The 24,528-nt window shown below is 45.4% G+C and overlaps 1 protein-coding gene and 1 long non-coding RNA gene across 2 annotated transcripts in view; one reads left to right on the top strand and one right to left on the bottom strand.

The window, feature by feature from the left end:
- ERF (ETS2 repressor factor) overlaps positions 1-23,760 on the top strand; it is a 41,612-nt gene extending 17,852 nt beyond the window's left edge. The window contains exons 2-4 of the mRNA XM_075840305.1: positions 16,539-16,773; positions 19,267-19,382; positions 19,522-23,760. Of these exons, the coding sequence (XP_075696420.1) occupies positions 16,539-16,773; positions 19,267-19,382; positions 19,522-20,669 (1,499 nt within the window). The 3' untranslated portion in view covers positions 20,670-23,760. The remainder of the gene's footprint in view (positions 1-16,538; positions 16,774-19,266; positions 19,383-19,521) is intronic.
- LOC142662225 (uncharacterized) overlaps positions 1-24,528 on the bottom strand; it is a 39,945-nt gene that overhangs the window by 827 nt on the left and 14,590 nt on the right. The window lies entirely within an intron of this gene.

Here is a 24,528-nt window from a genome sequence, read left to right as displayed (position 1 = left end):
CTTTGGTCCTGTTGCCATGCACACCATTTTCAGAATGAAACTCCAGCTAGGATGAGCCTAGAACGCCGTCTGCCTATATGGTCATGCTGCAACAGGTATTACTGCATCTGCGTACCTCTCGGGGAAATGAATGGCAATCGGTGTGAACCGCTACAATTTCTAGATCCGGTTATCGGACACCCGACAGCCTTGTGCCGCCACGTATATCACTACACTCGTTGCCCAGTGGCCCACGTATGACTCCATGCGTTCCTATGAAGAGCAGCATTGTGTGCAGCGGCCTATTGAACAGCGAATGTCGCGGGTCATGTGTCGTAGTAACTTTTTGCCTAGTTGAGCGCTGGTCTAAAAGTTTTTGCACCCCCTAGTGAGTGAATTATTGCAACGTGCCCTACAGATTGATGTCTCTTTTTGCATTTTTGGGGTATGTAAAACTTTTCCATGTACCTCTGTAAATACGTTTTTGGAGGGAGTCTGTGCCGCCGTTGACTTGTGAGGGGTTAATGTGCGGGTCTGTGCTGTATGTAGTTATAGATCTGGGTGTATTTTGCTGCTTCTTATTCTTGAAGTAGTTTATTTTTAGCCTGGCTTTCACTCTCTTTCTCTGTATTTCCCGTTGCTTGGAGACCGGCACTCGTTTCGCTTTCCTCCCCGTTCTGACGGCTGCCGCCTCCCATTTACTTTGCACCCTTTCGTTGCTGGTGGCGATATGTCACCTGGGTGATGGTTGGCCAGTGCGAGTCACGGGGCAGTTAGGCTGGTCTCGTGGTAGGTCCAGGGTGTCCCTGACGGTCTTTGCCCCTTCAGTGGAATATTTCGGCCCTCTAAAAAAAAAAATGTACAAATTTTTTGTGAAACCAATTTTTGAACCTATTTCTCATTGCTCATACCGATATCAATCTAAATTGCTGTTTTTATTGATCAAAACTGCTTTCAAAAATTTTTAATCTGGCAATTCCCATCACCCCTTTTTGTATTGTAGCATATAACCGGCGATCTAAAAGATCAGGGATTTTTATTTGTCACAATAATTGGACCGTTAAGGGTTTGTTCATAGGTCGCAATTTTGTGAAAATCACGACAAAAGAATTGCAACTTGACCGTGACGTGTGAACGACTGAATATCTATGTAGAGGCCCCTTGACGTACACATTTAAAAAAAAAACGATACGCTTATTGATGTGCAAATTAAGAATGTCATCGACGCAATGAACCTATAAAACCTGCAACGATTGGTCAGATATTGATTTGTATGAGCGATTAATTCTGCACGGCTAGGTCGCGAAATCGTCATTTGCGCAGTCCACTAGTTGGTACGGTGACTTTTAACCGGTCGATTCGGTGCGATTTATTATGTGTAAACGGGTATTAGCCTAAAATGTGGACGACATGTGGCTGATCTATCGAATGTCCGATACGGTGCCCTCAAAAATGCATTGGTAGGCGTCCGTATAACGTGCCCATATAGGTACCACCACATGGAAGTGATGTATATGCACATATGTATATAATTGTAGTATATATCTATCCCACTCTCGAGATTTGTATGTACCTTTTTTTATTTTCCAGTGTTCGTGTCCTTTATCGCCCCGTGGTGGGTTTTGATCTGCTCCCCCCCCCCCCACCCTCCTTGCCAGCGAATGACCTCACCCTCTTAATGCCTTTCCCTGCGTCCTTGGCTTCTCTACTGTCTTACTCCCTGGCGTCCATTACAGGGACGTTAAATTATTGATGCCTCCTGATTTGTTTGGGGTTTGGGGAAATGGCAGAACCACGGATCCGCTCCTCCTCCCTCGCCTCCCCCTCCTATAATGTTTACAGATAGGAAGCGTCTCGGGAAACAGCGGGAGATGCTGGAAGCTATAGATTTGGGATGGGCGGGTGGAGGGGTTATGCTCTTGAAGAGTATATCCTGCGGACAAATTAATTTTAATAGTGACCGCAGACGTAAACAGGACATATTAGAGGTCAGGGCGCAGTACAAGTGTGTTCTCGTCTTTCGCTTGCAGGCGTTCTGTATTTTCAGACAGCGCCTACACATGGGTAACAATAGCCTCGTCCTGTCCGGGCATGTTGTGAATAGCCGGTGTCTGGTGGGACACGTGATGTGGTTGGAAGGTGCATGGGTCACAGAGGCGTCTTTTATTGTTTGTTTTTTTACGCTACATCTGCAGAAAGGTTAAAATTTCCACTGAATATTTTTTTTAACCTAGTCATGTAGGGGGGCATGAGTGCATAATGCGTTTAGTGACTTCTGACGGAGTGTCGTACCCAGTAACTCTACATCAGGTCATATCCCTGGCATGAAGTGACACTTACGCGCCTAATTGAGCTTATTCGCACCTACTGAACAGCCCCCCCCCCCTCAGAAGCAGCATGAAGGGGCGTAAACGCTCACGGGTCAGATTTGCTTCTTAAAATTCTGCAGCAAATCCGACCCATGCGCCGCAGGGATTTCTGTCAAAGTCCACACCAAATGTTTGTTTGATTTGGTGCAGATTTTTGGATGGATTTTCTGCTTCGGGGGAAGAGAGGGGGTTTAAAAACCAGATACTCTTCCCCTGGCGCTCATGTAACGACCTTTCTCTGCTCCAATTGGCTGGTCTCTGTTGAGCCGGCCTCCCCTGGAGGATGCTGCAACGGTTACATGGGACAGAACGTCACCCCAGGAAACTGGATAAGTACAGACTAACCCGGGGAAGAAGGGACCCTTCGCTACTGGAGCGTCAGAGAAGGGGAGTGTGGTCGTTTCCTTGAATCTTTACTTTGCTGCTACTATACAGATGGAAAATCTGCAGCAATTCCGCTACGTGTGGCGGGAGCCTTAGGGTATACTGGGTGCCCTCTCCGATTTTTGCCAAGACCATAGGCCTCAGTGGACATGATGGTGCCAATGACCGATGCCCTCTAACGGGTGGGTGTCTAAAAAGAATTTCCGACGTCAATAGGGTAAAAAAACAAAACTGGGGCAAGCAGCCCTCAAATTTCTAGGTGCTTTAAAGGGCTTGTCCACCTTCTAACAACTGATGACCTATCCACCGGATATGTCATCGGTGCGAGCCAGACATCCGGACCCCGCACTGATAAGCCGCTCCGGTGGCCTGCGGGCACCGGCTGTTGTGGCACATAATGCTATGTACGGAGCCCAGAAGCAGTTGGCTCCGTACATGGCATAGTGGCCGTGCTGCAGAACTGCAGGTCTGCTCCCATTCACTTGAACAGTACTGCAGCTCGGCCGCTATTCCGCGGCCGGAGCTAACTGTTTCCGGCTTGTACATCCGGTGCACGGAGGCACCAGACCAGCTGATCTGTGCGGGTCCCGGATGTCAGACCCCCACAGATTGTGTACTGATGACTTTTCCGATGGATGGATAGGTCATCAGTTGTCAGAAGCTGGAAAACCCCTTCAAGGATTTGTCCAGCCCTGCCCTTTAATATCGGCCAACATAGCCAACCTACCATATGGCGCCTTGCAGTACCGGTTCTCAGGTTGCATAACAGGAGAGAGGCCTAACTGGGATTTGTAGTTCTTTACCCAGACCATACTAGATCGTAAGTTCTCCCATTGACGTGCACTTGTATTATATACGGGATGGATGGGCGCGCTATATGGTGTTACTCTTTAGTAAATTACTTTAATAATGGCGTCACGGGGACCGCAAATGATCACCAGGTTGGAGCCGATCACGTCAGGAGTAGAAGTGACGCATCGTACATCTCAATATAATATCCCACCTTAATAAATAAACGGGAGATTATATTGAGTGGATTAGTCACTTCCACACTCCTCCATGTGCAGCGATTGACTCATGTGCTTATCGCTCTATTTCCAGATCTGGATTGAGGAGCGTGTGTCATTGTTTGCTGTAAGTTTTTCTCGTCTTTGTTTCCCCCTTACAAGGAACTTCACTTAGAGAGTCATGTAAAAAATTATCCGGGGAAGTCGTCCTCTGAATTAGAACATCTACCCCAAAAATACAAAAAAAAAAATAAGTCCCCAGTTAATGTAAGTGCTTGATCGGTCCCCATCTGTTCTTAAAAAATGATATTTAATGTGTACAATTTTTTTTTGGGAAAGTGGGGGGGGATTTAAGGAAAACCGGGTAACAATAACCGCTCCAATAGGGGTTGTTACATCGCTTTCCCAGTCTCCGGAATCCTTGGCTCCTATATCGCTCCATGACTAGGTTTCTACTTCAAGATGGTGTGACAACCCCCGTGACTGCTGCAATGACTGCCATTATGGTTGTCACCAAGCTTTCCCTTAAAGGGGTCGTCCCACAAAACACATGTATCCCCTATCCGCAGGATGTGTGATCGCTGGGTGTCCCGACTGCTGGAACCCCCAGCGATAAGAGGAACGGGGGTGTTGAAAGTCCCCCTTGAGAAGCGTGGGACTTCTGATGTTCTGTGTCCGGAAGCTCCATAGAAATGAATGGAGCGCTGGTCACGCTTGCGCACAAGCGCGACTGGCACTCCATTTTTATAGAGCTTCCGGACACAGGCCCCAGAAGTTCCATGCTTCACATGGAGTACTTTGGGGGACTTTCGGTCCCCCATTCTCATCGCTGGGGTCCCAGCAGTCCAACATGTATCCCCTATCCTGTGGATAAGGGGATACATCTGTTTTTTTTGTGGAACAACCCCTCTAAGGGGATTCACTAAGATATGGCTAAATTTAATGACTCTTTACAAAGCGAAGACTGCAGGGTATTCCAGGGAGCCGAGCTGTAACAGCAGCTCATATAGAAGATAACCAACTGGTATTTATTAGCATGGTCGTATTTAAAGGGATTGTCCAGGGCTAGAAGAAAAGGGCTGCTGTTTTCCTATAAACTGCGCCACATCTGTCCATGGGCTGTGTCAGGTATTGCACTTCATCTCCATTGACTTGAATGGGGATGAGCTGCAATACCAGACACCGCCCATGAACAGGTGTGGCGCTGTTTCCAGAAAAACAGACTTTTTTTTTTCTAGTCCTAGACAATCCCTTTAAGCATGGGAAGCCCTCTTTTTTTTTTAAAGATGCGCATAATACCCTGCCCTTTTCTGTAAGCCCACCAGCTGCTCTATAGACGTTACACACAATTCATGGTATAAATGGCAGCCTCTATTCTGCTGACTACAAAATATAAAAAAAAAATATTTTTGTTTGCTGAGGTATCTTGTTTAGTTTTATCTTTAAGGTACCCATACCTATTAGATGAGTTGGCCTAGCCCATCGACCCTGTGTATGGCGGTGCCCTGACTCTCCCTTGTCAGGATGGTGGGAGGGATCGGGTGTGTTGGATCCGCCTGGCAGCGGTTTATTCCCAGAGCGTGATTATATACGGGGGAGGAATATCTGTTTGGCTGACGGCTCTCTAGTGTTATGGTATAGCCATGAGATATTTGATGGTAGATCCAGCCAATTTTGGTGGGCTCTGCCAGCAATTTAATAGATATGGCCCACAGGAGACGTTTGATTATCTGCAGATCCCACCAAAATTGGATGGACCTGCTAACAAATATCTCACGGCCTGTTTTATTAAGATCCGGATTATCCCCTACTTCATCCAACCGTAAGCCGGAGCCAAGAGCCTTCTCCAGTGTAACTCCAGCTCTGGAGGACTTCCGGCGTCTCTTGAACTCGGTGGCCTTGTTGGTTGATGATTCTGGAACCTCTGTAAATTATCTTGATGGCCTTGACGGATCTCCTGAGGTTTATGAGCTGGTGGAGAACATCGATAGCTGACATTGCATTCGGCCTCTTCCTGTTGACTGGTGTAAGGGGGCATCGAGAGGTCCAGTTGATGTTTAATCCGTGCGGTGCTGGAGCGTGGTTCCTCTCGTCTACGTTTGGCCAAGTGGACTTTGGGATTTTCAGTCACGGATGTAATTTTCCACTTCATCTCCCTCAGATGATGACTCCACCACATCTGTAAACCTTTTTTATTACACAACCTTCAGCCCTTACAAAGGGGTGACCTTAACCAAGCGCCTTCCCCTCCGAATCCATCATATGAACTTCTAGCAGACCCCGACGTCCGGTGAAGTGCGTAGAAGAAAAGGCTCCTTTGTGTGTTGGATGTCGACGCGCACCTCGTGCCATGTTGTGTGACTTCAGCCACGTGATCCAGCCTCGTAAAGACGACTTGTGCAATCATAAGCTATAGATCTGGAGCCCTAGATAAATATTTATAGATCTTAATCATTGTCTGGAAGATCTTAGAATGACGGTAAATTTCTCCATACTGGGTCTTGTTCTTCTAATTATTACGGGAAGTTCAGGAGGAGGAGTGCAACTTTTTAAGACTGGAACCATAAGCGGTGTCTTAAAGGGTCTTCTTGTCAGTTCTTGAATACAAAGTGGCACTATTGAGGTCTGGGAATGTTGTCACGCTGGTGTCTGAGGGTGTGGATTTTGGTCCCATGCACACGAGTGTGGTTTCCACTGATTCGTGTATGGCCCGTGGGACAGAGCTGCAAAACTAGGAGCAGGTCCTACTCCTGTGCGTGTTCGCGGCTCGGTTTCACCTGCGACGGGAAAACCTAAGGGACCGATGTAGAGGACACACTGATGAGACACGGACCGCAAAATATGGACTGTGTAGCCGTATTTTATGGGCCGCAAAATACAAACGGTTGTGTACATGTAGCCCTAGATGGTCTTGATGTTGGTTTTAGATACGTTCTTCGCTTTCTTCAATGATATTTACTACTTGCTTTTTCTTGTCTGGACAACTATTCCTTTGGTTAAAGAGTAACTAAACTTTCGGAAAACTTCTGACGTGTCTTAGCAGTTGGTGTACGGGCTCGTACACTTTCTATTGAGCCCATACACCAACTGCTCAGCTTTCCGACAATAGCAGATCGGATGCCAAGCGACTGCGCTCACCCAAGCATTTCTGCCGCTTTGTTTTAGCGATCGGTGGAGGTCTCCGCGCTCGGACCCCCACCCATCAAAACTTATGACCTGTCAGAAGTTTTCTGACCGTTTAGTTACCCTTTAAGGTGCTTCTCTATGATGAAGTTTATGATCTCGCTCCTTTTAATGAGTTAATTGACCCTGCGACCGTGTTTTGATAGTCGTCTTTGGCTTTGTAAGGGAGTGTAGGAAAATCTAGAACTAATTTCTGTATAGAGTGGAACGAATATCTGCCAGGAGTTCTGTTATAAGATGTCATGTTGTCACATGGTCTCCCTGCTGGGGGCAACTTCCATTGCATGCACTCTGCTCTGCTGCATCGTATACAAAACCAGGCCCGCATTGACATCAATATAACTCTATGCCATGGATGAAGTTCTGAGCTTTGCCCAGTGGGTTATGTACAAATATTGTGCATACGATCCTTCATGTCCGAGACCCAACAGACGTCTACTGAAAAGTTGGTTACGTTGGGGGTCGGACAATTCATCTGTAATGGTATGAGCGTGGTTTGTAAGATTGTCCGTGGTTGGTCTGGGAAGAGTGGCGTTGTGGAAGGACTTTAAAATGATCGCCAATAATTGGCACATCGATCTCTACCTGGATCTTTGTGCTGGGCTTCTATTTATGAAATCTTTACTAGAGTCCCAATGACCATGCCCAACAATGACCCAAAGAAACCAACATGGCGGATCTGTCCACCGAAGTCAGTCGTATCTGTCACCCCTTTGTGCCATGATTTTATACAGCGGCAATAGACTCGTCGGCAGTTGTAGGATTTGGTAAACTCTAGCTGTTTACGTTCTAGAACGTATGTGGAGCTTCTGTGGCTGTTCTAGATTGGCGCGGCCCTGGCTCTGCGCTGCAGTTGAAGTTACTTGTATTCACTTCTATTGATCTGGAAGGACAAGGATATTTACTGAAGCCAGGAAGGATTTTGTTTTCCTCTGAGAACCGGAATTGCCAAGTGGTGGACGGTGGCGGTTTTTTTTTTTTTATTTCTTTGCCGTCTTCCTGCAGGTCAATAGATCTCACCCTGTAAAGTACAGAACAGGAAGGATGAGGAGCCGAGTCTGCTGCAATCTGAGGAACGTCATTATCCTTCATGCCGTAGAATAAACTTGTACAAGTCTCTATCTACTCCCAACCATCTGTGCCTCTGTCCCTGTCCTTTTTCTTTCTGTGCGCGCCTCTTTTTCGCTCTGTTTGTGCGCCTCTTTCTCGCTCTGTCTGTGCGCGCCTCTTTCTCGCTCTGTCTGTGCGCGCCTCTTTCTCGCTCTCTGTGCGCGCCTCTTTCTCGCTCTCTGTGCGCGCCTCTTTCTCGCTCGCTCTGTGCGCGCCTCTTTCTCGCTCGCTCTGTGCGCGCCTCTTTCTCGCTCGCTCTGTGCGCGCCTCTTTCTCGCTCGCTCTGTGCGCGCCTCTTTCTCGCTCGCTCTGTGCGCGCCTCTTTCTCGCTCGCTCTGTGCGCGCCTCTTGCTCGCTCGCTCTGTGCGCGCCTCTTGCTCGCTCGCTCTGTGCGCGCCTCTTGCTCGCTCGCTCTGTGCGCGCCTTTCTCGCTCGCTCTGTGCGCGCCTCTTTCTCGCTCGCGTTATCCATTGACCTATCAAATCTATACATTTATAGTATTTTCTTTTAATCTGACAATCTGGGACCAAATAAATTTCGAGTTACCAATTATTCTGGATTATTGGAAGGTCCTATAAATAAATCTACATAATACTTATAAAATTGAAAGAAAAATAATTACTGCTCCTGGTTTGGAGCAATTTTACATTTTATTTGAGTTCTGTGCTGGATTATCAGACTTTCTGGATTATCTAATGCAAAAGGGCCTATTCCTAGATATGTTTTAGTTATGGGGTCTCTGTCCTGTTTCTCTGTAGCTGTTGCAAAACTACAAATCCTAGACTATCGGGGCACTCTGGGAGTTGTAATTTTGTAACCACTAAAGAGCCACAAGTTGAGACCCCTGCTTTATAGAAATGAAGGTTTTAGGGCCATTTTTCGTATGGTTTCCAATTTGAGCGCTTTATGATTATTAAACATTAGGATTTCCGGGGGTTACGGCTACTTCAATACCCTGAATTGGCTGCACAGACACCTCCAGACCAGGAGATGCTGTTTGCCGTGTCTCTTTGCATTGGCTAAAAGAGGGGGACTTTTTTAGGACTCCTCCGGTAACATCCATATGCCCTTTAAGAGCATATGGACAGGGTTTGTCCTGCTGTGACCACCCCTTTTAATGTCCATCATGTAGCTCTCTCTAGGATTGGCTGTGCATATGAGTGAAGTCTATTGTTCCAAGTTATCAGTCATTTATGGCTAGGAAGAGGCCGACAGTCAGGTAAAATCCCCGCCCCCATAATCGGTATTTTCTTGCACATCTCTAGTTTGGAGATGTGTTCAAAGACAATCTTTCCAGCAATGTTCTCCCTTCATCTGGTCAAAGCTGTTCTGAGCCACCTCTGGTAGCTGATGAAGGAAGTGCGTCTCTCAAAATCTCGTCCGTGTATTGTGAATGCATAGAATCAAAAATTAAAAAAAAGCATCAAATACAATATTCATTCCTTGGCTGAAAGTGTAGTAATACGGCTACAACCGCCAAACCGACATGTGATGGATAAGAGCGGCTCGTCTTATAATGCCGCACTTGTAGAAAGTTTAAGCCAAGTGGCCCTTTAAATTGAGGGGAAGGATAAGGACCTCTATTGTTAGAGAGAGCTTCATGTGGATGACGGGGATTTTCCAGGATTTATATATTAATGGCCAATCCTTTAGGATGCGTCATCAATATCCGATCGGTGGGGATCAGAATCCCGACAACCCCACCAGTCAACTGACTGAAGGGGCCACGGCATCTAATGCCACAATTTTGCAGGTTCAGTCCCATTTAAGTACATGGGACTGAACTGCAATCCCAGTATGTTGTGTCGGACCCACACCAATCTGATCTTGATGCCCTATCCAATGGATTGGTCATTAATATAAAAGTCCTGGAGAACCGAGATAATAATCCTATAATACAAAGTTCTTCAACATTCTATACATTGTGTTTTTCCCACCATTTCAAGATCTCTGCTTGCTCTCAGGGAATGGGAACATTGTTTATAGCCATAGACTGAGAACCCAAATTCTGCTAAGGCCCTGTTCACGCTGAGTTTTTTGCAGACCGAAAATTCGGCCTGGAAAAATCTGCTCTGTTTTTTTTAAGTGGTTTTGCACCACAGGTGTTTTTTGCCACGTTGTTTTAAAACTCTTTCTTCAACAGGCACAGGAAAAAAAACGTATCAAAACGCATAAAAAAAATATGCCCTGGCTGTTCACGGCGGTTTTTTTTTTCTCCCTTCACCTCCTTTATAGTGCATGTTGCTTTTCCCCGCGAGCGTTTTTTTTCTTCTGCTGGCAGGAAAAAAACTCCTACACTTCCCCATTGAAATCAATGGGAGGCAATTTCAGCCGTTGAAGCAGTTTCTGCGGCAAAAACTGTGTGAACGTGGCCTTAAAGTGTTTGCTGTAATTGTATCAAAACCACTGAACTTAAATGTCCAGTTTGCTATAATGTATCAGAGCCGTTAAAATCTATCCGCCTGGAGTCAAGGCTGTTTAACCCACAGGGAATTATCTACACTGTATACAATGGTAGCAAACTCTTGGCAGAGACGTTTAGGTCCTTGCTAATGTTTGGATGTTTTAAAAAAAATAAAATAAAAAATCATAAAATAATCCACTGACAGCAAGCAGATATTTTGAAAGTTGAGGAATTGGAACACCAAGTATATTCAGAAGACAAAGAAGTTTTCATCAGACCATGCTTTATTTTACCTAAAACCAGAAACCCCCCTTAAGGCTCTATACCAGTGGTTTACAAAATATGGGTCTCCAGCTGCTGCACTACAACTCTCAGCATGACCGGACAACCAATGAGCCGTTTGTTGTTCACATCTGCGTTCGAGCCTGGAAGCCCAGACGGAGACCACCGGCGCCTGACGGAACCCATTGGCTTGAATGGGTTCCATCGGGGTGTCCGAGGTTTTACCTGCGCTATTGTTCTTAGGGGAGCCCCCAACGCAAATGTGAACAGGCCCTAATCTGTAGGATAATAAATCTTTGTTGTGGTTTTGCAGAAAGTTTACTTGTATTTTTTTGGGGTGGTATTTGGATCACATTGGACTACTCCAGCATCATTGTAGGACTTGGTACCAGCGATCGAGACGTGGGTAAATGGATGCCGTCTTGTGGAGGAGGAGGGGACGGGACCGTCTCCCTACACACCAGTGCCCCCAACCCCCTCTTACTTCTGTACTCCTGGAAGGAATGTGCAGGAGACGGCCGCTCTCGGCCCTTATAAGAAAAGGGCCTTTGTGTGGGATGATGTGACCTCAGTTGGGAGTTATTTTGTGTGTGCGGAGGATGGAGGGAGTTGTGAGCTGGCGGGCAGCGCCACACACCACAGCCTCACATGTTTGGAGTAAGTTCACGTGGTTGCGAGGCCCGTCCGGCATGGGGAGTCCTGTCTTTTTACTACCACCCAGTCAGCACTTTACGATATACTGCAAACTATTACCCAGGGTCCATCTGTAAAGACCGCATTTACACTGAGGACCCTTTATACCCAGTGCTCGTTTGGCAGCTGCACTCGTATGGCGGGGAACCCAAGCTGCCAACGTTGGTATGAGTGTATGTAGACCGTTCTGATTTTGGATAGTCAGGAGCAATATGGTTAAACTCAAGTCCTAAGATTAGGGGTTACCAAGTCCCCGGGATAGGTGTCCATGCCTGCACACTCGCTCTCCATTAGGCCAGGTTCACATGTAGCCTAAATATTGCCGTTTTTCCACAACTGATTTAATTGTGGAAAATCTGCAGCATAAGGCCCCATCCACGCGACCGTAAAAAACCTCCGTAATTACGGACCCGTCCGGTTCTATTGGCCGCGGACACCTTTCCGTACCGCTACGGATAAGTGTCCGTGCCGTAGAACCGTGCCGGAAATTATGGCGCATGTCCTACTTTATGTTTTTTACGCGCTGTGCTCCCATACATTGCGCATTTTCGTGCCGTGTTCCCATACAATCGGGCTCGGCCGTGTGCATGGGGCCTAATACAGTAGCCGCAGAGTGGATGAGACTTGAACGAATCTCCTCCACACACTGTGTAAATTATAAGCGGGAAAAAACGCTCAAATTGACCTGCGGTGCGTTTGTTTTTTTTTTAATTCGCAGCATGTGAATTGTATTTGCAGAATCGCTGCTTTATTGTTGCGGATTTTCCCCATTGAATTCAATGGGAGGTAAAAGTCGCAACAAACAGATGTTGGGATTTTTGCGGCGGAAAAGCTGCGATTCCACTGCGAAAATCGCAACTCCACTAAAAAAAAAATCTTCTACTTCAGTTCTGTGCTTCGGCCTAACGGGATGATGTTTCATCACGTGACCGCTGCAGCCAATCACATGGGATGAAATGCCATTGAAATTTTTGTATTTGTACCGCAGCGGAAATTCCAGCTGAAAAATTGCATCACATTTTGGTGCGGTTTTTCGTCTGGAATTCCCTGCGGCTGCCAGGGTGGACACGAAGTGTATCCGTCACCCAGCCTACCCGCCCTGTGTGAACATACCCTTATAGTGAGAGATATGTATTCTGGTGAGTGAGCGTTCTCCTTATCACTGGGAATGGGTGACTGTGGACCCCCTGAATATAATCCGACATTATATGACAAACTCTGAATATTTCTAACAAATATTTAGTCTTAAACGCCTTATAAAAGCGTAGGTTCGGTCTCGCTGAGATTTGACACCTGTTAGTTAAAATTTTGGCAGTCTATACTCCGTGCAAAGTATTTTTGTTGCTAAGGAGCAATTTTGTATTATTTATTTTTTTTGTCATCTGATTCATTTCAATTGAAACCAGTTGTATGCGGTCATTTGTCTGCAGCGACGGAGAAACGCTATAGAATTGAACAACGTAATAAATTGAAGCATGTGAGCACTTAGACCTTGTTCACACATTGCAGATTTTGCATGCAGGTTGTTTTTTTTTTTTTTAAAGCAAAAAACAAAATTGGATTCAGGTGAAGAGACCTTTTAAGGCGTTCCGTGATATATTTCTTCTGTTAAGGTTCCGTTGCTGGTTTTGGCTTAAAAAAAAAAAAATACATGCAAAATCTGCACTTTGTGAACAAGGCCTTTTTGGGTGCCCGTACACCTAGTGGTAGAGTGACGTTACAGCAAGACTGCACACATTTTTTCCGCATATTATTGTTGTTCTAGTCTGGTGTTTTTTTATTTTATTTTTTCCCCCCCCAAACCCAGCCTAATGAAGCACAACTAAAAAAAAAAATCATGTTTTTTTTTATTTTTTTTTAAATCGTGTTTTTCAGTGCTTCAAAACCGCATCACGGCTGACACATCTTAGAAAAACGCGTTCACTTTTTTCGATGCGTTTCTGTAGGTTGCATTTGAAAACGCAACAAAACGGCACATGTTTTGCCTTTCAGTCAGTGTGTTTGGTGCAACTTTATAAATTTTATGAAAAGTTAGTTTTACTTTTTGAGATACAGCTGCTTTGTATGCTGTATACAGAGCAGCTGTATCATTCGCTCAATCCTGTTCCCGTCCGTTCAGCAGGACTGACGGGTTCAGTGTCAGCGGATCCTGCCTTTATAACTTAGATGAGATCGTTTACAGGTGGATCCTGTACCCGTCAACTCCATGGGACTGACTGGTTCAGATCATAGAGAATACAGAGCGGCTCTATCTCAGTAAAAATTATTTTTAATAAAAATGATTTGGAAAGTTGCACCAATCACACTGACGGACCTTCTTATTAAAAAGAGAAAAATTGCCCTTCAAAGGTTTACATAGCCTTTAAGCTTCCCATTGACTTCAGTTGGAGAATGTGCCGCTGGTGCGTACCGTGCGTGTTCTTGATTGCGCGTATGTAACTAAAGTTACGTGTCGTGGAAATCAAGGAAAAGCGCATTTCAATTCTTGATGCGTTTTAGGTGTTGTGTATTTTATTGCGTTCAATGGGAGGCAAAAAATACATTGGGGTAAAAAAACGTGTGGAATACACGTATTCATTACAAACAGTGTGTTTAGGCCCAGTTCGCACTGAGTTTTTGGACACGGAAACCATGTCAGAAAACGGAAAAAAATGCCCCCTATTGATTTCAATGGAGGTGTTTTTTGTGTTTTTTTTTCCCCGCGAGCGGAAAAAACAGTCTCGTGGGAAATAGAAGCGACATGCCCTATCTCCGGGCGTTTACGTCTCTGGCCGCCCATTGACCTCAATGGGAGGCAGAGAAATCGTATTTCGCTATGTTTTTGCCCATTGGCGCCCAATGGCTGCTGCTGAAAAATGCGGCAAACGGTGTGCAGGCAGACCAAAATCTGCCTCAAAATTCCAAACGCAAGTTTGAGGCAGAATTTTGTGTGAACATACCCTTAGGCCTCATGCACACGACCGTAGTGTTTTTCTGGTCCGCAAATTCCAGGACCGCGTTCCGTGAAATGTCATCCGCAGTTCATCCGTATGTAATCCGCAAAATGCGGATGAAAAAAAAAAAAGCCTAGGTAAAACAGGATGACGACAGAACTCATTCCCGGTCGTTGCCTAGCAACACTTCCGCAAAACTGCGGATGACACACGGAGGTGTATCCGCAATTTCCACGGGCCCATTGACTTCTATTGGCATGTCCGCATCGAATTTGCGGGCCGTAATAAGACATGTCCTGAGTTTCTGCGGCACGGATTTGCGGACATGCGGAGACCCGTGAAAACACGGATAGTGTGTATGGGCCCATAGAAATGAATGGGTCCGCAATTCTCCCGTGGATTTGCGGGGGAATTGCGGACGCAAAAACACGGTCGTGTGCATGAGGCCTTAGGCTATGTTCACACTGAGTATTTTGGGGGAGGAATATCTGCCTCAAAATTCCGTTTGGAACTTTGAGGCAGATATTCCTCTCCCTGCACGCCGATTTTCGCGGCGATTATCGCACCGTTTTTCGCCCATGGCCATTGAGCGCCGCGGGCATAAAACAGCGAGATATACGTTTTCTCCTGCCTCCCATTGAAGTCAATGGGAGGTCAGAGGCGTAAACGCCAGAAGATCGGGCATGTCGCTTCTTTTTCCCGCGAGGCAGTTTTACTGCTCGCGGGAAAAAGACGCCGACGCCTCCCATTGAAATCAATGGGAGGCGTTCTCGGGCCGTTTTTGCAGAGTTTTGCGACACTGTTTCCGCGTCAAAAAGCTCTGCAAAATACCCCGTGTTAACATAGCCTTTGGCTATGTTCACGCTGAGTTTTTTGCAGGAGGAAAATCTGCCTCAAAATTCCGTTAGGAATTGTGAGGCAGATTTTCCTCTGCCTGCATGTCGTTTTTTGCCCGTGGCCATTGAGCGCCGCGGGCATAAAATGCCACTAAATATGCTTTCTCTGCCTCCCATTGATGTCAATGGGAGGTCAGAGGCGTAAACGCCCGAAGATAGGGCATGTCCCTTCCTTTTTTCCGCGAGACGGTTTTTCTGCTCACGGGAAAAAAACTCCACCGCCTCCCATTGAAATCAATGGGAGGCATTTTCGGCCACCTTTTGGCGCGGTTTCCGTGTAAAAAAAAAACAAACCTGTGAACTGCTCCTTAAAGTATATTATGCAGTTTTTTTTGGTCCCCCCCCCGTCCCCCCCTTCAACCTACAAATAATATGCCCTGTTCACACGGAGTAGTTTTGCAGCCAGATTTTGACCTGCCTGTACTTTTTTGCCGCAATCTTTGCTGTGTTTTTCGCCTGCGGCCATTGAGCGCTGTGTGGAGGAAACAGCGAAAAAGCGCTTTCTCTGCCTCCCATTGACTTGACTTTTTAATGGGAGGTAGGAGATGGAACCGTGGGAGGAAAGAGCATGAAATCAATGGGAGGTGGGTTCAGTCATTTTTTTTTTTTTTGGCGCTGATTCAGACGCAGTTTTCACTTCAAAATCAGCGCCAGAAAACTCTGTGTGAACAAGGCCATAGAGATCCTGTATTTCCAAATGAGACATCCACCCGGATAGGCAGACATAACCGTGTCGACGGGGGTTGTCACCCAGTTTTCCATAGAACAAGAATAGCCCATAATGTAGATTTACATGCCATTCAGGATCCCTGGAAAACTGGGCGACCGCCCTGACGGGCACAGTCAGGCCGGGTTCACACACGGCAGACTTTTCCGCTGCAAATCTGTGACTAATCCGCAGCAAATGTTGCCGTTTTCACCCATGCTACATTGAAAGAGGTGGAATCCGCAGTAATAATCTGCAATGGAAATTTATATAATGTGGCTTTTAAAATCCGCACCATGTTCCAAATTCCTCGCGGAAAAAGTCCAACCAGAATGCCTAAAATGTTTAATTAAAATTCAAACGAGGACAAATTGGGTTTTTCATTGTAAATGAGCAATATGTTTATTACAGCCTGGAATGTATATCCCAATGATATGATGGTGAACGGACTATTTACATATTCACTACTTACACCAGCCAGGAGGTGGCAGTATTTTACCCTATGAACTACTTTATGGGCTTCTATAAGCCGTTTTGTTCTGCCCTGCTAAAGGGACCAGAATCTTTAATAAAATTCCCTTCTTTTTTTCAGGGTTCGCCTTTCCTGACTGGGCCTATAAGCCAGAGTCCAGCCCGGGCTCCAGACAGATCCAGCTCTGGCACTTTATTCTAGAGCTTCTGAGAAAAGAGGAATATCATGACGTCATCGCCTGGCAAGGAGACTATGGAGAATTTGTTATAAAGGACCCAGATGAGGTGGCGCGGTTATGGGGCGTTCGCAAGTGCAAACCTCAAATGAACTACGATAAGCTGAGCCGAGCTCTCAGGTAAGATATATATATATATATAAAGCCACCCGGGGAAATTCACACGGTGGGGCGGAACAAACAAGGAGAGGTGGATTTGTTTTTGCCTCCATGCATTGCCGACGTCTCTCGGCTGACTGTTGCCTAAGTTCCTTTAAAGAGGTTTTACGAGACCGTAATATTGATGGCCTATTCTTAGGATAAGCGGGGACCCAACTCCCAGCACCCCCCCCCCCCCACCGATCAGCTGAACCCCATTAGGTTAAGTTCACACAAGGCGGATACGCTGTGCAAAAGTACGCTACGTATATGCCCTGGCGGCCGCAGGGAGTTCTGGCCGAAAAACTGCACCAAATAGGTTTTTTTGCCGAATGTTTTATTCCATGTGACCGCTGCAGCCTGTGATTGGTTGGAGCGGTCACATGGGATGAAACGTCATCCCAGTAGGCCGGCCTGGATGTAAAAGCACAGAATTCCGGGTAAGTATAAGAATTTTATTTATTTTTCCCTAGAGTTGGGTTTTTGTTTTTGTTTTTTGCCGTGGAATCGCAGCTCTTCCGCTGCAAAAAAACGCAACATCGGCTATTTGTTGCGGGTTTTACCTCCTCATTGTATTCAATAGAGAAAACATGCAACAAAAAAGCAGCGACAAATACAATTCACATGCTGCGGATTAAAAACCGCACCGCAGGTCAATTTCTGAGCGTTTTTTTTTTCCCGCTCGGCATTTACGCAGCGTGTGGATGAGATTTCTTCAAATCTCATCCACTCTGCTGCTACTGTATTATGCTGTGGATTTCCCACATCAGAATCCGTTGCAGAAAATCTGCAGTATTTATGCTTCGTGTGAATTTACCCTAATTGTTTACTCAGGCACAGCGCCGTACCTTTGGTTGTGGCTGTGCCTGGTACTGCAGCTCACAGCAACTTAGTCCCATTCAAGCTGCAGTACCAGGTACAGCCACAATCTAATGTACGGCGCTGCGGTACACTAAACAAATGTGCGGATGGGGGCTGTAATATTCATGCCCTTAGAGCGTTTGCAATAATTGTATGGGCTCCCTTCAATATTCCTCCGAACTTTGATCTAACATCATATTCCCATCACATAAACCCCAATATAACCGCCTTATAGGAGGCATCTTTGTCCCGGGTTAGAAGGGGTTAAAAGGTGACGGATTGGATTCTGCCCTCACCTATTTACTTGTCATACCTGTGGTGGGAGGCGGGCGCCGCGATGTAATTATAAGGTGCTGGCGTCTCCAGTGCACCTGGGTGTTTAGAAAAAGGGGTAATTACTGGTTCTATCCTGCAAAATATACCCCCGGCCAGATAACAGGGCTGCCGCAGTAAGGACTAGCGAAGGTGACTGCAAATTACACAAGCGATTATACCCCAGAAATCCCAAATCTGTCAATACTTATTAATGTTTTCCTGTTGGAAGACACCTGGAAGTCGGGGCGAGTAACACTTGGAGGTGACTGGGGACTCGTATACAGTATATATGGACTGACGGGTTGTGTCGGCGTGTCTCTGATACGCAGGATCAAGCTGTTACCAATCCCATCTAAGTTCATAACGTAGATGTAATAAAATACTGGTGGATCCTGCGCGTCCGAGACACTCGGGAGCCGCTGACACTGAAACGCGGGACTGACGGATTCAGGTCATAGCGAACGATTCAGCTGGATCTCAAAAAGTTCAAATATTTTTTAATAAAAACTATTTAGAAAGCTGCAACAAACCTGATGACACCCAAAAAAAAAAATGGCCTTCAAAGGTGTACATGGCCTTTAAAAGTAGGCTGTGACGGGTGTGTAACCGTGGCATCCATCACCCATAGACTATTATAGGATAGATTATATGGCCTTTCATGGCCTTTTCATGACGTGTACCCATAAGCCGGTATGGCATCCGTTTAACACATACGTCATGAAAAGCTATCGAAAAAACTCACGACGCTTACGTTTAACGGACGCCTGTGATGTGTCCCATACAGTCTCCCATAGGCTCCCAATAAAGTCATCTATATACTGGATATAATAGTCTATACCACTATGCTATTCTATAGATCTTTGGATGATGCGGCGCTGCTACCACCGGTCACGTGGCGCCTGACACAAGCTCACTTTGCGAATATTTAGTATTGATCGCGTGGATATCGCAATTTGGGGGAGATTATTTAAAAAGGAGAAATGGACTAGTTGCCCATAGCAACCTATCGTTTTGCACCTTTTATTTTCAAAGCCGCTTTCTGACAAAATGAGAGGCGAATTTGGTTGCTATGGGCAACTGCTCCACTTTTCCTTTTGCACCAGTTTTGAGAAATCTTCCCTATTGTATCAAATGATTGACCTATAAGGGGATTTCATTGATTTTGATAACGTGCGATTTGAGAAAATATTAATTCGTATCGGGGACTGGTGCTCCGACGTCATTCCGAATTTTTTTTTTTATTCCAATTTTTTTTTTTTTTTTACTGTATAAAGTAAAACAAAAATTTTTGATTTTTAGGTATTACTACAACAAGAGAATCCTTCACAAAACCAAAGGCAAACGCTTTACCTACAAGTTTAACTTCAACAAACTGGTGTTGGTCAATTACCCCTTTATAGATATGGGCATGTCGGGTAAGTCTTCCAAACGGAACCAGTATTTATATAATTTTTTAATTTTTTATTTAAATATGCACATTTTTGAGTTCATGCCATTACTACGACTCTGTGTTGCCTCTAATGGTGCTTCCTTTTTGTATTCCTTTTTTTATAGGAGGGCCGGTACCTCAGAGTGCTCCGCCTATTCCATCAGGAGGAACTCACTTCCGTTTCCCACCCTGCACCCCTTCAGATGTTTTATCTCCCAATGAGGAGCTACGTTCACCAAGTTTCTTCTCATCCGTGGCACGGCGTTTAGCTCGTGGATCAGTCAGTGACTGCAGCGATGGCACTTCAGCTAATTCTGAAGTAGAAGAGAGTCTGAGCGAAGAGCAGCACCGAAGAGGCCCCGGGCCCGACATCCCGGCGTTTAGAGGGCCGCCACTTCCTCGACTCGCTCATGAGGGTATTTTTAGGGTCTACCCTCGTCCACGGGTGCCAGAACCCCTTAGCCCATTTCCAGTGTCGCCTATGGGTGCTCCCACTGGCCTATTGCCCCCACAGCTCTCACCTGCCTTATCAATGACTCCCAATCATATGAACTACACCCCATCACCCACTCTCAGCCCTATGTACCCCGGTGGTAGTCATTTTTCATTTAACCCCGACGACATGAAGCGCTACCTTCAGGCACACACGCAGAGCGTGTATAATTACCACCTCAGCCCACGGGCGTTCCTGCACTACCCCAGTATTGTGGTGCCTCAACCACAGCGCCCTGAAAAGCCTCTACATTTGCCTCTTGACGAGCCTCCCTTCAAATTTAAACTCCAGCCTCCTCCTTTGGGCAAAAAGCAGCGGGACCGACACTCTGAACCTAGTTCATCTACCTCTTCTTCTTCTGGGGTCCCACAAATCAAAGTGGAGCCCATCTCGGATGCTGAGGAAGATGAGGAGGAACTAATGGTGGAGGTGACAGACATCAGTGAAGAGGAGGAGGAAGATGAGGAGGTGTTCAAGGCACCCACAGTACCGGAGCAAAAAGCCCCTCCACCTATTACGCCTGGAAGGGAAGAGGAAATGTTTGGTGCCGGAAGTGAAAGTGGTCGTTGCATCCCTCTTAAGTTGCGTTTCAAGCGCCGCTGGAGTGAGGATCAACGTCTGGAGGCCGAGGGAGGAGCGGAGGAGTCGGACAAAAAAGTGCGAAGTAATACGGAGGGGCTAAAACTTTCCCCGCAGCCCGGTGGAACTCCCTGTAGAAGGGTTAGCACTGATCTCCAGAGAGCTACAGAGGAACTGTCACTGGAAAGCAGGGATTCCTAATGGAGGACACATTGGGCACCCCAAGCGTAGCCTAGTCCCCTATATGCAGATTGATTCCCTTTGTGGGATCATGTTCCGGCGGAATTTGTTCCCCCAACCCAAAAAGGAGCTTCGGTTCCCTGGAGATGAGGACGTTTTGTTTTTATAATCCCATGTTTTATGATTATTTTTTTTTGGGGGGTGGAGTCTTTTAAAAAAAGAGAAAAACCTAAATTGACTGGGTTCGCTGTAGAAATGCTTTTATTTTTTAACATAAGAAAATTGCTTTAAATGATCTGACTTCTTATGGGGGGGGGGGGTCGTTTTTAACCTTTATTTCGTACATATGTAAATATTGCTTCCCCTTCGCATGGCATAAAGCTGGGACATCAAACGGGGCTCTTTTTTTTTTTTTTTTTCTCAAAAATTTTTACAAGTAAAACTCCAAAGAAAATTATATTCCACAATTATGCCCAGGCCCTGCCCTTGCCAGCTAAAGACTGGTGCTTTCTCAGGTTTTGGGGACGCAACACCCCATTATTTCACCCTGGGCATTCATGCACCCCAGCATCTTCGTTACCATCTTTCCATCAGGATATTTCATTTTTAACTGAACTGTTCTGCCCTGCAATGCTCTCCGACCAGGAAATGGTTAATCACACATTAAAGGGGTATTCCCGTCTTATAAAGTGACCATATGATTAGTGGGGTCTGACCTGTGGGACCCCCTCCGATCCTGAGAACGAAGGGGCCGCAGCGCAGATTCCTAGCAATATGCCGTTGCTTTTAAAAGGTGGGAATAACCCTTTCAATTACATTAGTGTTGCCTTACAAATTTCAAGTTTTATATAATATTGTACAAAAGATGAACTTTTTTTCTTTTTTTTTTTTTTCCCCCTTGTATATTTTTAGCAACTTTTATACCCTTGCTCCCCTTTCTGCTAATATGAATTTCCTGGTTCTGAATTTTTTTATTTTATTTGTTGTTTTTTTAAAAAAAAGTAAAGGAAATAATAGAAAAACTGTAATATTGGGGTGTGTTTTATCTATCGCCCCATCAAATGGAAAATATATATATGTATACATATAATAAGCCGGTCTGTTCCGTGGTTTGGCCACTACAAATAACATGTGGCTTACAGGAAACGTCTTTTCCTACCCTCAAAATATTCAAGTTCCTTCATCGAAGCTCCAGACTCTGTAATTTTCAGGGCGTGCGTTGCTGCAAACTGTGATGTTCTGCCTCCCATGTAAAATATTGTTTATAATTTTATTTCTGTCCCCAGACTTTCTTTACGGGGGACTGCTGGTTTTTGAAAGCGTGGTAACCTTAGCTTCTGTGGGGTTCGCGCCTTGACGTTACAATCAGACCTACACAAATGTGCCTTATCGAGACGACCTGCAGGCTGCATCACTAAAAGTCTTAAATTCTCCCATCTGCCCCAATCCGCGGGCCCTATGCAGAAATTGTGTACTTGGCCCTTTAACATTTAAATTTTTTAACTTTTTGTAATATTTGGCCTTTTTGATGTTACGGAGCTCCTGGCAGAGAGTGAGTTAACAAACGTCCGCTAACAAAACAAAGATCCTGATCTATAATGCATCACTTATACAGTTTGTCATATATGGGGACACATCCAATTCATATAGAGGGTTGCAAAAAATAGAATTTAATGAATTTAAACGATCAATGACAATTATATTAAGCAAAATGTAATAAACCTACCAAAAAAAATAAGAAATCGTGAACTAAAAATAGTTCTTGGAGGGGTACAGAAGAATAGATTTTTCAAAAATTTCTGATTTAGACCTCATTCTGACAGCCGTAATGCGGCGGCATTTTAGTATCCGTATTATAGCTGCAAGTCCCGGCTTGACCGCAGGTCTAATGACCATAGATGATGATAGTTCAGGTGGTTGGACAGACTTCTGGCTGCAGTACGGACTCTAAAATACTGCCACGTAATAGACGCCTGAATGAGGCCGAGTACTGCCGGCTGAGAAGAGGAACGACTGCTGCTAAGCTGCTTTTTGGATTCTTTGCTGTCAGCACAGAGACAATCCAGCTTTGTGCTGAGTGATCCGAGACAGACTGGTTGCTATGCATACGCCTCTTAACAACCACAGGTTTTTAAATGCGGCTGCTAGTCAGCTGGTCCCTAGTAACCAGTCCAGTCTAAAATGACTTAAAGCTACATTGCGTCTGGGCAGAGGGCACAGAAGCCTTGGCATTGTTAAATGATAAATTGTGTTTTGTCAAATTTTTAATTAGAGATGTGCGGTCTGTGATTTTTCACGCACCCATTGACTTCAATGGGTGCGTGATCCGCAAAAAAACCGCACAAGAATAGGACATACAGCAACGGAAACGCTGCGTGGAAAAATACGGCATGTTTGAATGGTCCCATTGTATTGCATAGGTCTGTGTGACGGCCGTTGTTTTAACGGCCGTCACACGGACGTATTCGACGTTCGTGTGAATAAGGTCTTCGTTTTTTAGAAGAACGGCAAACTTTTAAAGGGTTGTCTGGGATGAACAGGAAAAAAAAAACGCCACTCCGGTCTATTGGCTGTGTCTGCAATGGCAACTTAGCCCCATTCAAGTAAATAGGCCTGAGCTGCATTACCAGTCACAGCCACTGAAGAGGAGTGGCACTGTTTTTGGAAGGGCAGATTAATTTATTTTTTCTTCATCTCCGTCAACTCCTATAACTAAAGACTTTCTAGGAGACTTATTTCAGTTCTCTTCTTCTAAGAACCAATGGTTTGATTAACCCTCTTCCTGCCAAGAGCCTCCTACACCAATCCCACCAATCCTCAGGACCTTCAGCAACCCCATAAGCATTGTGAGCCTGTGGTTTTTCACTTTCACTGCCAGCCTAGTGTCTGGAAAAACCTTGCGGTGTTGGAACTGGCACAGTGCATAACAAATTGGCAATGTGAGTGGGCACAGGGGCAGGGTGGGTGGTCTAGCTCTGGGACGGGTAGAAATGTCAGGTTTAATTTCATTATGTATATTTAAAAAAAAATGGTTCCCCTGTATACACACAGATTGTAAATATATTTAGCGAAAGTCTGTTCACATTTAAGAATGTATATCTTAAAACAATAAAAAAAAAAAGTTGAAATTTCATCTGTGGCTTGGAAGTGTTTTTAATTTAACCCTTTGCATGTCTTTGCTAAAAATTAAAGGTTTTTTTTTAATTTGATTTCTCTCCCCTCCCATGTATTTTGCTTTTGGTCCCATTTTTAAAGGGGGGGGGGGATTATATAAATAAAGGCAAGAGTTCATAAAATGTAAATCTACTTTCTCACCGTTTTCAAAATCTCATCATCCTATCCTACAGTTAGGGGGTTTGTTACAATGTATTGGTCTAGACCTGGTGTTGGCAACCTTTTGACTTCAGCTGTTGTGAAACTACAACTCCCAGCATGCCCTGACAGCCAAAGGCTTTATAAGGCCAGGCAAAGCCTGTCCGGGCATGCTGGGAATTATAGTTTCACAACAGCTGGAGTGCCGCAGGTTGCTGATGTCTGGTCTAGACCGGCGGTTCTCCAGCTGTTGCAAAATCACATTTTCCAGGATCGCTTGGGAGTTGTAGTTTTGAGACCGCTGGACAGCCCCAGGTCGGAGACAGATGGTCAGGACCATTCTGTCTGCCTAAGGGTATGTTCACACGCAGAGTTTTCAGGCGTATTTCGGGGCTTAAACTCCTAGAAATACGCCTTGAAAAACGCCTACAAACATCTGCCCATTGAATTCAATGGGAAAAACGGATTTTAGGTCAGACGGGGTGTTTTGGGTTTTTTTACGCCGCGGTTTTAAAAAGCGGTGTGCACAAAGATGCAGCATGTCACTTCTTGTGTTGTTTTTGGGGCT

Source organism: Rhinoderma darwinii, chromosome 10 (assembly GCF_050947455.1).
Source record: "Rhinoderma darwinii isolate aRhiDar2 chromosome 10, aRhiDar2.hap1, whole genome shotgun sequence".
Classification (NCBI taxonomy): domain Eukaryota; kingdom Metazoa; phylum Chordata; class Amphibia; order Anura; family Rhinodermatidae; genus Rhinoderma; species Rhinoderma darwinii.
Note: the sequence above shows the minus strand (reverse complement) of the source record. Positions and strands in the feature narration are given on the sequence as shown.